Below are 18,182 nucleotides of genomic sequence, written 5' to 3' on the forward strand. Positions count from 1 at the left end.
TGGGACACACTCAGCGAGCTCAATAGTCTCTCTATTCATTTAGTCCAGGGAGATGCATCAAGTCATTCAACCCAGCATGGATTATGACAGTGTCATAACAGTACTCATTGTTGCAAGACTTTAGCAAGTGTGTGATATGGCAGATTCTGCCACCAGACAACCAACTGACTTTCTCCAGCCTGGTGAGAGGCACATCTGTGTCTCACAGTGTAGTCTCCCATGACTAAATCGACTGAACTGAAAACATTCAAATCCAGCACAGAACTTCCTGATGAAGACGACGTTCTTCAAACCTTCAAAACCTAAGAAACTATAACTTACAAATTGATACAAAAACAAAACTTTTACATTAAAATGTTAACATTGACTTCCTATCAAAATAAAAAAAGGCAGATTGAGAATGCACACACACACACACACACACACACACACACACACACACACACACACACACACACACACACACACACACACCTCAGAAAGTCATGAAAGTTGCATTCTTTCTGAATGTACAACTACAGTTCTCCTTCATGTAAATATACTTCCAACTCCAGTATTAACACAAGACAAACAAAACATTTAACGTACACCCTATAAATTCATTAAAATGAGACTACCCTTCATTTCCACACAAGGATTTTGTCAGTAGGCAAACACAGCATTACCTATGCAAGATATAAAACAAAAGTAACAAGTCTCTACACTGAAAAGACTAAACTTTGAGTCTAACATCTGGAAAATACGATTTCCCATAATTGTACATCTACTTAAGGATTTAAAAGCATATAAATTACAACTTTAATATTCGGTTAAAAAAAAAAAAAAAAGTATCAAACATGACGCCAAACTTCTATTATTTAGCAACAGAAATATATAATGTTAAGAAGCTCTGCACAAGTGTTCTAACTATGTCAATAAAATTAGCACCTTACTGTGGAACCAAAACAGTTAATAAAAAGTTCATTTACAACTGAAATGATAAAATTAATCCCTGGGTATTTTGGTTAACATAAAAACAAGACAAAATGAAAGTGTGTTACTTAAGACAAACCATATTTGATGAATGGGACATAACCAAGGTACTTTAACAGCATTATCCTTTAATGAAACTCATTTAAAGGAAATAAAACAAGATATTTATGCCTTTCTATGGCATCCAAACAAACCATGTATTGCATTTAAGTAATATTTAACTCAAGTCGCTACTCCACGGCTGAAAAAAGTTATTGCTACACAGCTTTCTTGCTATTTAAGAATGGTTGCAAGTGAACGTGTTTAAAAATTGCAAGAGAATTTATTGATCTCAAAGCATGTGCAATTCAAAATCACTTTCAAAAATACTTAGACTTCTTGCCGTTGTAAAAACTTCAGTAAAGTTATTGTCCTGAGGCTTTAACAAATATTCACACAAACCATTCGGTACTAGTGAATCGCACAACTTTCTTTTGAAGTCAACAGTTCCTTAGGGGCTCCTATCGTAATAAAACTTCTGCAACCAGCGTTTTTTTTTATTTGACAATATTGGAAGTATTTGGAGAACTACAGAAGCATAGAGTGTGTTATTAAGTGACTGACTGATACTGAAGGGCTTTGCTTGAACAAGGTACATTTGAACAGCTGTTTGAATTTTGGGGCCTTGTGTTTACCATCCACTGAAATTTTATTACGATTGAAGTCAACAGTTCCTTAGGGGCTCCTAAGAAAGTTGTGCGATTCACTAGTACAGAATGGTGTGTGTGAATATTTGTTCAAGCCTCAGGACTATAACTTTACTGAAGTTTTTACAATGGCAAGAAGTCTTTATCAAAGTATTTTTGAAAGTGATTCTGAACTACACCTGCTTTTACATCAATTCTTTTGCAATTTTTAAATAAGTTTACTTGGAACCATTCTTAAATAGCAAGAAAGTTGTGTAGCAATAACTTTTTTCAGCCGTGGAGTAGCGACTTGATTTAAATATTACATATTTCTTTTTCTTGTTTGTTGCTACAAATAGGGAGCTATACGTTTATTTTTGCATTGTTTTTATTTAGTATTTACTCACTAAACATGGCAGATAGAGCTATAGGACCAGAGTCTCTGGGGGGGGATTGTAAACCCCTTGTTGCATGTGAATTTTGAAAAGTCTAACTGAGGCAGTATCAGCTGACACCACAGATGCTACTTTCGACACTATTTTAAGTGAAGTAGAAACTACCGCATACAGTCTTAAAGATTGACATGGCAGAGGTATCACATGAAGCTAGCATGCATAATCAAGTAATACCGAGGGGAATGAGAATTAAATGCATGTCTAGCTATGGGAATCAATACCCAGATTTACTGGCAAGATGGCAAGCGATAAATTTGGAGACTAGTTTTCGCTATGTGCTTGTTAATAGAATTTTTTAAACCAAAGGAAAAAGCTACAGTCTTTATTCAGGACAAACAAGCAGAACTTGAAAAAATTGAGTTAACCAATACACAAATCACTAAATTAGAAACATTGCAATTTAACCTGAATATGTATGAAACAAGGCTTAAAAAAAAACAGAAAATTAAAAAAGTTAGAGATATTGCGGATTTTAAAAAATGGTCAAATCTTTGAATGGCCTAGAGAGGAGAGAAGGCCTGAACCACGTTTGCAGAAATTTACAAATCAAAAAACATCACTGAAAGAAAAAAAAAAAAATGAGAATGAGTCTACTCTGAATTTGGTAACAAGATCTCTGGAAGAGCCACAGATTAATCTTAACCATATTGACTCTTTAGATATGACGGGGGCTCAAGCCACTACTGCAGCAGAAGCAACAGAAGTCTGTGGAGATAGGAACCCACCCTCCCTAAAAAAAGGAGTATATCATGCTCCAGATAGGAACCCACCCTCCCTAAAAAAGGAGGGTATCATGCTCCATTGAATCAGCACTTGCCGGTTTTCCTGAAACAAAATCAATACAGGAACCCACGAGCCATGAGTAAAGACAGAAAAAAAAGAAAACCATGAAAAATTGAAAATAAAAACACTCAGGAAACCCAGTGTGTTCATACCTATAAACCATCCAGTTGATCTATTTACCCGTATGTGCAATGATGAAGTCCAACAGTTAACAAGGAAGGATACCAAACATTTTTATAATGTAACACCTAGAGAGAGACAAGCCTTGGTTAATTTACAGCATAATGAAGAAATAGTACTTAAACCTGCTGATAAAGGGGGAACCATTGTCGTTCTTTCATCTGAAAGAAACAGGAATAAAATGCAAGAAATGTTGAGCGATACAACATATTTGGAAGTTAATTCTCGCAAATTAGAAGGGAGTATGAAAAAGATACAAGACCAACTCTATAGTATGCTGCTAGAGGGTAGCTTAAAATTGATCAGTATAATTTAATGTTATCCATCCTACTATCCCATCTATAAAAGTGGGCTTCCTAAGATACATAAAAATTTAATGTAACCACCTTTACGCCCCATACTGGTGGGGCAAGGATGGATTTATGGAATTTGTGTCCACGTTTGTAGAAAAAGAATTAAAAGAAATTCTAATGAATATTCCTAGCATTTTAAGAGATATAGGACTTTCTGAAGAATTGAAAGTGGCCATGGACTCGTTCATAGGTTCATAGGTTCATACTAGGCTATCTGCCCGAGGGCATTTATAAGCCTAGCCCATAGTTTTGTGGCTTACGCCTCCCCTTTAGGTTGGAGAAACTATGCCCATTATTTAGCTGTGCCTCTGTCTAGCAGTGACACTGAGGTAACCCCTGGGGTGTATCTGCGATCTCCCATCCATTGGTCAAGATTTCTCTTAAACAAGGCCAGCGAGGTGCTTTGCCTCACATAAACCGGGATTTTGTTCCACAGCATAGGGAGTCTTTGGGTGATGAATCTATCCCTCCAGCACGTCCTATTAATAACCGTGTCTAGGTTTAAGTCTCCCGCCCTTGTGGCTCTGAGGGATCTAGATTTTTTGAGATGAAGCATGTTCATCAGGTCTGGGTTTGACATTGCCTTGTATGTCAGGCATAGGTCCCCTCTGAGCAAGCGGTACGCAACTGAATATAACTGGAGTTCTTTCAGTCGGGCAGCTAATGAATAAAACAAATTTATTGAGGACTACAATGGATGTTACAAGTCTGTTTAGTTCAATACCCAATGAGTATGGGATTGAAGCAGTGAGACGAATAACTGGAGAAGGCACTATAATAAGCATAGTGCTAATCTTTTCTTTTCCCTTTTAGAAATGATCTTTTTGACACCAATTTCTTTCTTTATGGACCTACAATCTATTGGCAGCGTTGGGGGGGGTTGCCATGGGCACCCCCTGCGCCAATAGTTAAGCGAACATAGAATAGATTTCTTTTCCCAATCAAAAAGGACCAAGTGCTGTAAATCCATGGTTTGAACAAGCAAAATATTATGGTCGTTTTGTGGATGACCTTTTCTTGCTCTGGGAAGGAGATGAGAAGCAATTTATAATGTTTATGCAGTATCTTAATGAAACAAAGTGCTTCAAATTTACAGGTCAATATTCACGTGACCTTGTGAACTTTTTGGATTCCAATATTTCATTAGAAGGAGATGTGCAAACTTCATTATACAGAAAACCTACTTGGAGAAATTATCTCCATAAGAACAGCATGCATCCAAGGCATGTTACAAGCAATATAATGAAAAATGAGCTCACTACAAATTACAAAAAGACGTACACAAGAAATGACTATACAGCAGGAAATGGTTGACTTGAAAGAATGGTTGCAAGCACGTGGTTATGCTAATAAAGATACAGATTTAACAATGGACAGATTAAGTAATCAATCACAGAATTCTGAGATAACATTAGTAAAGAATAAAGAAAGAATATCTAGAATATCTACCATACGTTTAATGATTACACACAGTACGGATTATACACAAGTATTGGCCAATCTTGACACAAGATGCAAAACTTCGGGCTATAGTGGGTGACAAACCACAGTTTTGTTACAAAAACAAGATAATCATCAAGAGGCTTCCGTGTATGAAGGAGGGATTCTCTAAACCAAAAATAATGGGACACAAAGGCACTTTTCAGTGTGGGAATTGCTCTGCATGTGAATACATTGATACTAGTAATATCTTTAAACATCCAAGTATGAATAAAGATTTCATCTTTAGCTGTAAAGCCACATGAGTCTCCCAAAATGTGGTTTATTTGACAACCTGCAAAGACTGCACATCCTTCTATGTTGGCAAGACTAACTAAATGTTTAAAGAGAGATTACTGCGGCAATTGAGCGACATACAAAGAGGAGATACAGATAATGCCTTAGCAGTGCATATTTCCAAATTTCCTACACATAGTTTTAGGTTTAAGGTTATTGAAAAGGTGCATGTAGGAAATGAGGCGATTTAAATAATAAAACGGAATTGTGTGAGACCAAATGGATTATAAACCTGCGAGCTGATCGCCCTCCGGGGCTGAATAATGTAATTCATTTAAAACCGCCTTTAAAGGCCAGAACACCTACTATTGGATAAACAAGGAGGTGTGTCATAGACCTTGTTTGGTCTTGCCTGCTGATGTCATTGGAGGTGTTGTCAGAGTTTTATTTAATAATGAGTAACGGAGTCCCTATTATTCACGATCTGAGGAAGGTTTTACCGAAAGTGCTTATCGAGTGGGCATTGGGACAATCTAATTGGATCTACGTTCTGCAACCAGTTTTGATAATATTGGGAAGTATTTGGAGAACTACAGAAGCATAGAGTGTGTTATTAAGTGACTGATTGATACTGAAGGGCTTTGCTTGAACAAGGTACAGTTGAACAGCTGTTTGAATTTTGGGGCCTTGTGTTTACCATCCACTGAAGTTTTATTACAATAGGAGCACCTAAGGAACTGTTGACTTCAAAGAAAGTTGTGCAATTCACTAGTACCGAATGGTTTGTGTGAATATTTGTTCAAGCCCAACTTTACTGAAGTTTTTACAACGGCAAGAAGTCTATTTTATCAAAGTATATTTGAAAGTGATTTTGAATTACACCCGCTTTTACATCAATAAATTATTTTGCAATTTTTAAACCAGTTTACTTGGAACCATTCTTAAATAGCAAGAAAGCTGTGTAGCAATAACTTTTTTCAGCAGTGGAGTAGCGACTTGATTTAAAATATTACATATTTCTTTTTCTTACTTGTCGCTACTTAAATAGTGAGTTACACGTTTATTTTTGCCATGTATTGCATTTAGAGAAATCATATTACAACTGGAGAGAAACATTTTATAGCCTCAAAAACTGCAGCATACTGACATATAGACAGGAAATGGAGCACAATGCATGCAAGTGTTTTTTTTTTTGCCTTTTCACAATCTGTACTAATTAAGAATCACTTTAATATAAAACTTTAAACACTGAGTTGTAACATGTTCTTATATCCAAAATTCATACTGAAGTATCCTATGCTAAAAACTGTGGTAATTACACTTCCTTATGTGATTCTACAGGATTTACTGGCAAACCAGATTAAAACAGTAGTATGCAAGGAGGAAAACAAACGTTATGTAAACAATTCCACCACATAATCTGTCAAACTGGTTGGATTATACAAGGTACTAGAAATTTTGAAATTACAAAATTTAATTTTGTTTTATAACCGATAAAAATACCCCAAACTCAGGATATGAGTCCTTAAACTTTACCCAAAGAAAAAAATATAACACTACTCTAAATAGACTTATGTTTCTAATACAGATTAGCCACCATCAGATTCATTCTGGAAAATGCTACTTACCTACAGCAGACAATTTTAAAGCTTGATGGTGAAATACACTGTTTTGGGAAATTATGCTTGGAAAATTTAGGTGAATAATGAGGCCCAATGCTAAGATTAAGCATCTAAATGTGCGCATTACGCCTTCAGAAATTTTTTTTTTTGTAAAAAAGGACCAGCATTTAAAATGTGTACTCGTAGCCATTTAGTCTGGTTACTGCACAGCACAGCAGCCCAAGGCAAACAGCGTCCGGTGCCTCACAGATCATTACAGGGTAAGGTTATACCAAAAGCAGTCTGCAATTTGTGGAGAAGACTAAATGGGAACTACAGGACTCGCATAAATCACTTGTCCCATTACAGACCAAGGTGCCTACACAGCAGTTTACATCTTTCTACAAACACCTTGCAAAAAAAAAAGTTTGGAATCACAATCATTCAAGATTTATACTAGAGTTCATGGTGCCCAACATATATTACACTACTCTCCCTGTAGCACTCCAGCAGATTTGCTTCTTCAGTGGCCCATCACGTGGTTATATATATATGCCTATGGTGCTTGGGATTTTAGAATGCATAAACATAAGAGACAAATGTCTGCTCGAGTAAAAGACCAGTACAACAAAAAGCTACTTTCTGGCCAACACCAAAGGTATTAAAATGTCAATACCTAGCACCTGGCAGTAAAAATATACAAATAAGTTCATAGGACGATACTAGGCTATTGGCCCGGAGGCCCTTCTAAAACCTAGCCAAGAATTTCAGCCATGGCCCCACAAAGTCAGCACCTGTTTTCCCTGTCCAGCAGGGACTCAGATGGAATCCCATGGGTATAATCTACTTCACATTGAGTCATCTAGGTTGCTCTTAAAGAGAGCTAGTGAAGTACTCCGCTTGACATGAACAGGAATTTTATTCCATAGATGGGGAAATAATCTATTCCACCAACAAGTTCTATTAATGTCACAGACCAGGTTGAGACCTTGCGTGCAGGCTGCACAAGTGGAGTTTGACTTATACATATGCAGCAGCTCAAAGGCAGAGTCTAAGACGGCCTTGTATACCAGACACAATTCACATCTGAGCAGTCTATATGAGACGGAATAGAGAGGATATGGCTTTTAGCATATCTGTACAGGACAGGTGTCAGAGACCCTGGATTTTCTTGGTCAGGAACCTCTGTGGTGTTGCCAACTGCTGCATGTGCTTGGCAAGGCACATACCGAAGGGGACATTGTACTCTATAATGGGTCTGATAAGGTTGGAGTACAGGGATGTTATAACCTTGTTCCTGGATGAAATACCCTTACTTATAAAGGTGTGCCATATAGAAAGCCTTCAGAACAATGGAGGCAACACGGTGGTCAAAAGTCAGGTTGCCATCATTGTGCCATATAGAAAGCCTTCAGAACAATGGAGGCAACACGGTGGTCAAAAGTCAGGTTGCCATCACTGTGCCATATAGAAAGCCTTCAGAACAATGGAGGCAACACGGTGGTCAAAAGTCAGGTTGCCATCAACCTGGGTGCCAAGTCCCTCACGACTGACTGCATGCTTAGTACATTAATGTGAGAATTAGGGGGGACACCATTTTTGCTCAAAGGGGATAAATGATGCATTTCTTGGAATTCAGTTTGAGGACAGGCTTCTGGTACCAGTCATTAGTTTGGTTCAGGCCCTCTTGGAGGTTCTTCACATCACTAGGGGAATTTATGACCACACCCAGCTTACAGTCATCTGCAAACATAAGTCAGCAGACCACTGCTTTTGGCTTGCACCTCAGAAAAGTACATCCCAAACAGTAGAGGCCCCATGACCAATCCCAGGGATACACCGCTTGTTACGGGTCTACTACTAGAGGTGGCTTCCACTATTTTGACATTTCGACTGAGTGGGTTCTACCAGTGAGCTACCCATCTGGTAACATGCGGATCGATGCCTAGCTGGGAGAGTTTATTATGCCCAAGTGGAGAACAGTGTTGAAGGCTTTGGCTAGGTTTGGCATACTTCATATTCTGTAAATTGGTCTTGATGCACTGACCAAGCCAATTTTCTGCTCCGATTTCCCTGAAAAATTAGTTTCTTGATTCTCAACAATTCTAACTCAACATATTCACAGTATAGAAATACAAGCAAAAGTTGAAGTACTTTAGAGTGCAATCAATCTTACATAAACATTACACACATTAGTTATGTGACAGGAAAATTCTCCAAGGCTATTTAGGCCACTTTTTCCCCTTCTCGTTATTGACCACAGAGGGCCCAGTTTCTCCAGATCTTCACCACAACTGTCCAAGAGGAAGTAAGGGTGATCAGTGGAGGAAGAAGAGGGAAGGAAACTCATAGAACAGTTGAACTGAAGGCAGGGGAACAGAGGGAGGGTAATCACAATAAAAACCTTCATATCTGAATAAAGTTAGATGACCCGGAAGTAAACGGTCAAGAACTGTGTATGCCCAGGAAGCAAGCCGCCAAAACGGTCCTGCAAAATATAGTCACATTTTAGGAAAGTGTTTCTTCTAAACTTTGCACAATATAACAATGCTAGCTTTCAAACTACCAATTCCTTCATTTAAAATCAAGAAACTGTCTGTTATAGAAGTATAAACTAGAAAACTCTAAACAGGCCAACCCAGCTGATCAATTAGCACACACTTTTCCAACGCAAATGTTTATACAATTAATAAAATGTCAAAAATATACATTTGTACTGTATTAAACACTTCAAAAACACCCCACTTGTTTAGACAGGGCTTTAACATGATATGATTATTCAATTCCAAGACCCTTACACTGCCAGTTAATTCTACAGGCAAATGTTTTTAGCCATAACATGTACAACTTATGATTAACTTGCTCCAATGTCAGTATACCACTATACATTTCTCTCTCACCGTCAAGATTTAACATTTATGCAAAGCCTGTTTAATTCTAACTATACTTACCTTTAAGTTCCACAATTAGCAAAACAATTGAAATACAATGTTTACTGGACGTGGGAGTAACGTACAACATGTCCATCTTCAATGTTCTAATAATTTAATTTACTTGGCCACTAAAGTAAAGCATGAGTATGGATGCAACTTTTGCTTTAAATTAAAAATATCTAGAGTTCCAATAACGGTTTAGGTCTTTCGCTATGTAGCGCATTACATGACAAGCCTCTTAAATTTTCTGCTCATCTCTAATCCCTGTGAAAGTTTTTCATGGAAATTTGAATACTTCTAAGCAAAGAGTCTTACAAAATAACATTTCGTGGATTCATTCACCTTTTGTTCTTCAGCATAAAAGTGTGGAACTCTTTTCCTTGATGCAAACTGACAAATACCACCTTCAGTGCAATTTCAGCATTACCCCAACGCCACACCCTAATATTTTCATATTAAAATTACATGTATAAAGAACACTACACAGATTTGGTGACGTGCAATTAATTATTCGCTAAACACAACATACAGGACAGCAATTGCACAGAGCATTGTGTATCTATTAAAATATACCACATTCTGGTAGAGAGAAAAAACAGCTCTAGGTAGAGAAAGTTGGACAGACTTGCTACTCAAGGAGAGTTCATTGCTACTCAGTTCTCAAAGCCAAAAACAACTTAGGAACAAAGTCCAAAGTCAGAAGCAATTTTTAAATATTACTCCATTTCACTGAAAGACAGAGACAGAGAGAGAATGAATTACTATGAGGAATAAGGAAAAAATAAAGGACAGTTGATAAGATCAGGCTTAAATATTTGGCATATGTAACCACCCCCAGATGTGCAGTAGCATATTTTCAGCTGATCAGGAGTCTCATGGGTTAGGTGCAAGAACTACTTCCCCACATGTGCAAACCCATTAAGCAGATGACCTGTCAATCAAGGTTATGCATGATGCAATTAATTTTCATACTACCTCATGACCTCATACTACCTCATGACCTCCCAAATCTGTGGAAAGTGAGTACATGATAGCATTCTACACTTACACCTTGCTCTTTATTATGTAATAGACAGAATTACCTTTTTACTAAAAATATAATATTTTTCCGTCAAATAAGGGTGGCTACTCCTAAAATGTACTAAACCCTGGCTTTTTATTATTTTACTTCTTTGCATTTTGTCATCTATACGTTTAAACTGACATGCCTTTACACGAACATCTTAAAAACAAAGCTTCAATTGAACTGCTTCCCCAGCTACACCAGCTAGAATAAGCACATAGTTCACAGCAAAACATCTCACATCTCTAAACTAAAAGTTGGAGCTCTGACACACACAGTAGACTCCCTCTTATCTGGTCTCACTGGGACTGGACCTTAGGCTGGATAAACAAATGGCCGGTCAATCAGAAAATGCATTAAAAATAGAATTTGTAGGTTCAGCTAGAATAACATGGTTTGTGGTGTGCACACACTAAGTCTAAAACTCAAATATTTAGTCCAGAGGAGAGAGATGTGTTGTTCTCTGTCTTTTTGCTAGGCTACTGCACTGCATTGGTGTCCAGTTAAAGAGAAGGCTGGTTAAACGGAGGAGGCTGTATGCAAGGGAAGGGGGGGGGCATTATTATATCTCTCTTCTCTCTCTCTCTACTTTAAGAGACGCTCCTAGCGTTCTACTGTACAACAAGTTAAAACAAATATACACAGATACATGCAAATTTATATATATATATATATATATATATATATATATATATATATATATATTACACACACACACACACACACACACACACACACACACACACACACACACACACACACACACACATACACACACACACACACAATCCCATACATATCCCATGATCCTCCCCATACTATATTTTAAGACCTGTTTACTGAAAATTGGCACACTCCATGAAGTGAGGTTCCCATGCAGCTCCATTTTAAAATAAAACTGAGCAAGTGGTAAGTTGTCATTTGCAAGAAGCCAAAAAGGATGGCTAGGGTGGGAGTCATTTATCAACATAATCCCCAGACCATACACCAACTTCCCAAAAGGGGGGGGGGGGTCATTAATGTGCCTCACCTTCCATCAGGAGGAGACAAAAGAAACAAGAACCACAACACATGCACTTGCTGTAAGTATATAGCAATAAAAACCTTAATTAATGCACATATTCAGCTCCTGTCCACCAAACAAAACAACCTACATAAGATACCAAGTGTGCTTTTTTACAAAACCATTAAATCCAGTTCAGTACAGAGACAGCTAGTACTTGGGGTCTACAATGACCCAAGAAATATTCATTTTTGAACAGCAATCCCCCCTTCCAACAGGGGGATATGGTAACCTTTACACACCTCACACAGCGGGAGACAGAAATGGGCAGGAGTAGAAAGCACAAAGGTGTTCTTTTTGCCTCACCAAAAACACAATCTGTAATGTCACACATTGCGAGGTCCTTCACAGAAACAAAAAAAAATTCAATGTTCGCGATGAGAGAAAAGAGCTGCAGAACCCCATGCCAAAAAAACTGCACATCTGCATTATTGGACTGCCATCATGGCTGGGGGGGGGGGGTGGCAGGATGACAGCTCCACATACATAATATTCTGTGCCAAAAAGCTTTGTCATGAACAACATATGCATACCTAATCCTCCCTCCCTGGCTTCCATAAAACAAATAGAAAAGGTGGTTAGCTACTAAAATGGTCTGAACAGAAGCATGTCAATGCAATCACACACACACACACACACACACACACACACACACACACACACACACACGTGCCTCTTAATAACGGAGCCACTAAAAATATTATACTCATTAGCATGGAGCAAGGCCAAGTCAGAACTTGTACTCTGCTGCAAATAATCATGTTTAAACAGTTACTTACCCCAAGTTTAACTGCATTATAATTAGCTATACTGCATTTTAAACATCTGATGCAAATCCACTATTTAAATTTCAAGAAAAGGTTGTAACAAATTTAATAAATCAGCTTGTTTGGTACAGGAGGACCCAAAAAGTAATACCCTCCACACTTCATACACGCACTTCACACGCTAAATGTTGCACTCAAACTGGATCACCTTGCAAAGTGTTGCAACATCAGTGAAATGTAGAGCAAGCTGCAGCCTTCAGATCTCAACTAGTTTATAGGAATTCTACACCCCACTACTCCAACTACCAGGTTCAGAAAAACATTTATAGTGTACAATATAATAAATTATATACCCAAATCCAAGCTGCCTGTAACAGGTGACTGAAAAGCATATCATACCCCATTACAAACATGTATGGTCGTTAGCCCCACAACCCATCACATTAACTTTTCCCAGATGTGGTCACTTGGGTCTTCTTGCAGGTTATTTTTCTTATTCAATACACAGGAAAAGCTAAGTGTAACAACTTGTTACATCGGGTATAGGGTATAGGTCGCATACAAGAGAATTTCAAAATGTATTATAAAAAGGATAAATATGTAAGTAGCAGTCTTTACAAAAACTCAGCTACACTGTTTTCTTACTGTAATGTAGACTTAGATTTAAAAATCATTCCACAATAACCAAATAAAATGAACACATTTTATGTCAGAGTGCAGCATTTAGTGATAATGTGTATGAAGTGTGGAGAGTATTACTTTTCGGGTCCTCCTGTACCAAACAAACTGATTATTAAAGACATGCTTCTGGAGCATTTCTCCCCGGGCCTCCACTGAAAACAGGATCTGTGGAACCTAGTCAGACTTTCCCGGTCAACAAATGTTAAATAAATAAAACAAAATAATCAAAATGTCATTCATCATAATCGGAGTACTACAGCCAGAATTGTTACAGGACAACCATCCCTCACCACACAGAGCCATAAGACTTTAAGACTAAAGCTTCTAAGCAGTTTACCAAACAGCATCCACAATTCCTTTTTCAGATGCAACTAGAATGAAACCTTACCACAGAAGTGATGAAGACAAGTGCTATTGTTCTGCAATAGTGACAAGTGACAACAAATGATGCAGACAAATACGCCATTTTTATATCGCAAACCTGATCCATCTGGAACTCCTGTAAATCAAGAAGCAGCCAATGCCAACAGTGTAGACTCATGTAAAAATCACAGAACGTAAACCAAATACCACTTACCAGTCTACCATAAGACTGCACCACCCTTCCCCATTGACAGCTCATACAGGTGCACACACAATACTAAGTACAGCCACAACCTTTGCTTTCCTTGCAAATCAGGGAAATGATTGAGTGTAAACTATCAATACTTGACAAGGGCATACTGAATATGTACCATCAATAAAAGGCATGAAGATTGACACAACTGTCCTTATAGACTTATATACTACATAAGTAGCAGAACTACTAGCTCCTTTTACATAGCAAAGCCCATGGTTTCCTCTTTTAAACTGGTGTAGATTCAGTGTGCTCATACTTTACTTAAGATTTTACTAATGTGATTACTCTTACAAAAACTTAAATTACATTCCTGACAAATTTTGTTTATCCAAGTGACTTGACAATGAACCACCACCGAAAATCAGAGTTACACTGTTGCGAAAGAAGGCCAAGTATGCAGTACTGTTTAAATAAATTTAAAGTAACAGGCATAAAAAAACTGCCTCATACAATGTAGCCAATTCTTTTCTATACTGTCATCCCTTTAAAAGAAAAAAAAAACAGCTAAGACCTTCTTTCAAATGCAATTCCACGATTATTAACTGCACATACATACAAAATGCACTCTTTTAAACGTATTCATCTTTGAGAAAAGATTGCTATATTTGATGACAACTACTTGTCTACGCAGAAGAAATGACGACATACCATCTCTGTCTTCATCGTGGACATTCAAATATAGATATTCTAACCCTCTTCCTTTTTTGTTGTGGTCTGCTCCTTGCAGTTTAGCCATAAGCGTTGTCTTGCCTGAACCATCTTCCCCTAGGATAACAAATTGGGAAGTCACACAGGATAAACCATTACAAGCTCACCAACAACAAAAATCCCAAATACCAAAGTACCAGAAACTAAACTAACCACTGCATGTATGTTTAAAAATGTTTTAATGCACACTTAATACTGCCCTTAACCGAACACACTGCCCAAAACAAAAGAATAATAGACAAATCAGATTTCAGCAAAACTATTCTACAACACACAATCACAAAGTCTTACCAAACACAAGGATGTTCCTGCCGGACGGTAATTTGGACCTAGACCGGGTGGACACTTCAGACAGAATGGAAGACCTGTCATGACAGATTAAAACAAAATCCTTATTGTTGCGGCTACCTACATTTAGCGTTTACAAAAATAATGAATTAAAATGCCATCTTGCTCTTTGCACTAATATATACGAGCAAATGCTCAAAAGCCAGCAGATCCTACTTAATGAAAAAGCAGAACAGATACTAACGTGCACACATTTCAAATAAACAATACAGTCTACAACTATCAGATAAGCGCCCTTAAAGATGCCAGTGCTCAAAACAGAGTGCCCTACTTGGCCATAATACAAACACCACCATTTTTACAAATACAAATTAAGAAAACAATGCTAAGTAAGTTACTGCAAGAAAGCCGGGTTTATGCACCCATTTACAAATCTGGACCGGAAGATAATATAAATCAGTGCAAAGCAACAGAAACACTGCTGTGAAAAAGCTAGAATTTTAAACTTGCCACAAATTCTGTCCTTCTTCTTCTACACTTGTAATATCCAAGGCCTCTCCCGCTCCGGCTGCGCCCAAAATCTTCTTCTCTACTACAGGAGCCATCTTGCTGTTGCTGCCACAAAGAATGACATCATCTGGACCGCTCCAGGACCCCGCCACCTAGTCATTAAACTGGAAGTTCATTTTAAAGGCGCACGTGTCTCGTTATTACGTCACTTGCATAGTTACTAGTGAAGTGTATTGTGTTTGAATAAGCACAAGGAAAAAGCAAGTCAGTGTTTCCTCTGTTTTCATTTTATTCAGGCACTTAGAAAGACAGCTTCATGACTTGATACAGCTGTATATTTGATGTCAGACTTGCTAGGAGCCACCCATTCCATGAAAGTGTGTTTGTGTACAGATGAAGGGTGGAGGAGTGGGTATTTACATATATCAGCGCCATCTTCAGGCGGAAGATTAGCGATTATAATGAGCTGCGACCAGCAACGTGAAAGGGGAACCGCCTACAGTTGCCACGCCTCAGATAAAATATTATTCGTGTGTATGTAGCATATCTCTGAACTGTGCAGATTTACGGCTCATATCTTTGCTCTGTTTCTCATAAAATGTGTGTTTTTTTCTGGCAAATCACTGGGGTGATCTGAGGGTTGAAGTCACTAAATAATGACATACATTTGAGTTTCAGACTTCAAATCATTCCGAAAATGAATGCTAACAAAACCTGTTACTCTAGCAACTTTCTGAGTATCTAAGAGGAATATTTAAAATATGTTCCTATTTGGGGATTTTGTCCCCCATTTAGTCGGGCTTTGTCAAGATTTCTTGCACTGAGGATGTGAGTGAGATATAGTCTGTAGTATGAACGCCGATTTAAAAAATATGATTTTTCTTTTGCGCAGCTCTTGCAACATGCACAAATGCTTTTGAATGAAAATGAAATGCACTCAACACTTTTCAGTACAGTACTGCCTAGCTTTAATTAGTATTGGAGATTGTAAATGTATTTATATTTTTACTCCAGTTTTGTAAGCCAGTCCCAGTTTGTGTGGGGAGGGGAGCTGCGGGCTTGAATATTTCTTGGATAAAATCGTAGCTGTCAAACTTCCATCTCCAAAATGTGGAACCTATACTTATAACATTATTCTGATAAATTAGTATAATTCAGTATTAATTACCCACGGGAATCAGGTAATACTAAACGTGTGACTAACCCTTTTAGTGTGAAACTGAGGAGGACAAAGTCAAAATGAGGAACATTTCTCATGATGAGGTACACTTTAGAGTTATGGTTAAAGTACTGGATCATTGTTTAATGATGTGTTGATTCTAATAATTATTCTGTATTTTAAACATCGATGCATCATCCTTGTAGATCAGTTTGTATATTGAACCTAGTCAGCCACTGTGGTCAGACAGTACGTGCATACAGGAGTGGCCTTAGGTCAACTGGTGCCCTAGGCAAAAGGGCTCCAGGGCGCCCCCACCACACCACCCAGTGTCCCCATCTTGGTCTACCTACACCAAATAAATACTGGAAAAGCGCCCCTACTAGAGCAGCGCTCTAGGCGGCTGCCTAGTTCGCCTATTCCTAAGCCGGCTATGCGTCCTTCTAAGTCACTGAGCACGTGCAAGACTGGTGCCTTTTTGTATAGTCAGAGTGAGTGTAAACACGGATGAAAATGCACATGCGAGTGTGTTTGAAGTAATGAGTCAGTTAGCTTAAATATATGTTCCAGTTACAGTTCCTGATGTATTTATGTACAATAAACAACTTGAACCCATTGCAGTGCCTCAGTGTCTCATTTGATACATGAGACCTGCGACATGGTGTTAGAATGGGATCTAAAATGAAGCAACTCACAAACCATGAGGCACGCAGTTAGAAGTGGAGGAATATACAGGAGCCAAGTCGCAAAAAAGTCAGCGGTTATGCAAAGGTACTTAAACTCATTTAAATGATGTTTCAGTCGCCGAATAAGTGGCAAAGCATTCAAAATGTTCAAAATAATTACCAAGATAAACAAAATGTCCATAATTGCAACATACTGATAAAAGTATTCAAAATAAATACAAAAGTGTTTAAAATAATTTCTGAAGTGTTAAATGTACGAAAAGTCTAAAACTACTGCATTTTTTTCACAATGTACTACATACTGCCAGTCACATATTCCATGAAGTTAAACCATGAAGTAATCCCAGTTGTTAGACCTGCAAGGATGATTCCAGTAGCAATGCAGAGCAAAGTAAAAGCAGAACTTGACAAAATGGTGAATTTAGATGTCCTTACTCCAGTAGAAGAAGCAAGTGAATAGGTACCCTCCATGGTTATATCTCATAAGAAAAGCTCAGATGATATTCAAATATGCATTGATCCAAGAAACTACTTAAGCATCCTCATTATCTAATGCATGCAGTAAAAGAAGTAGCCGCTCTCCTGCAAGATGCCACTGTTTTCACTGGATCACAAATCTTCATTGTTAACCACTTTCAGTACAACATTTGGAAGATACAGATTTTTGAGAATACTACTTGGAATAAATTCTGCCAGTGAAGTATTTCACAGTGTGATGGAACAAATTTTTTCAGGTTATCCATGTGCTATTATACCAGATGACATTATTGCAGGGGGCAATGTAGAAGTCGAACATAACAGAAATTTCAGGAAGGTTCTAGACTGCGCTTGTGAAGTCAAGTCTAAACTGAATCCTCAGAAATGTAAATTCAGACTGAAAGAAGTTACTTATGTGGGAAATTTGTTTACCAGTTCTGGCTTACAACCAGATCTATTTAGGCTAGCAGCAATTCTTGAAATGCCAGTTCCAGAGAATATCA

At 37.9% G+C, this 18,182-nt stretch overlaps 1 protein-coding gene across 1 annotated transcript in view; it reads right to left on the bottom strand.

Annotated features, from left to right (window-relative positions):
* DYNC1LI2 (dynein cytoplasmic 1 light intermediate chain 2) overlaps positions 1 to 15,512 on the bottom strand; it is a 720,614-nt gene extending 705,102 nt beyond the window's left edge. Inside the window, exons 1-3 of the mRNA XM_044081588.1 lie at positions 15,358 to 15,512; positions 14,851 to 14,924; positions 14,500 to 14,616 (exon numbers count right to left, since the gene is read on the bottom strand). Coding sequence (XP_043937523.1) covers positions 14,500 to 14,616; positions 14,851 to 14,924; positions 15,358 to 15,452 — 286 coding nt within the window. The 5' untranslated portion in view covers positions 15,453 to 15,512. The remainder of the gene's footprint in view (positions 1 to 14,499; positions 14,617 to 14,850; positions 14,925 to 15,357) is intronic.
* Between the last annotated feature and the right edge of the window lie 2,670 nt (positions 15,513 to 18,182).

This window comes from Protopterus annectens, chromosome 8.part1, assembly GCF_019279795.1.
Source record: "Protopterus annectens isolate FY-2018-M chromosome 8.part1, PAN1.0, whole genome shotgun sequence".
Taxonomy (NCBI): Eukaryota; Metazoa; Chordata; order Ceratodontiformes; family Protopteridae; genus Protopterus; species Protopterus annectens.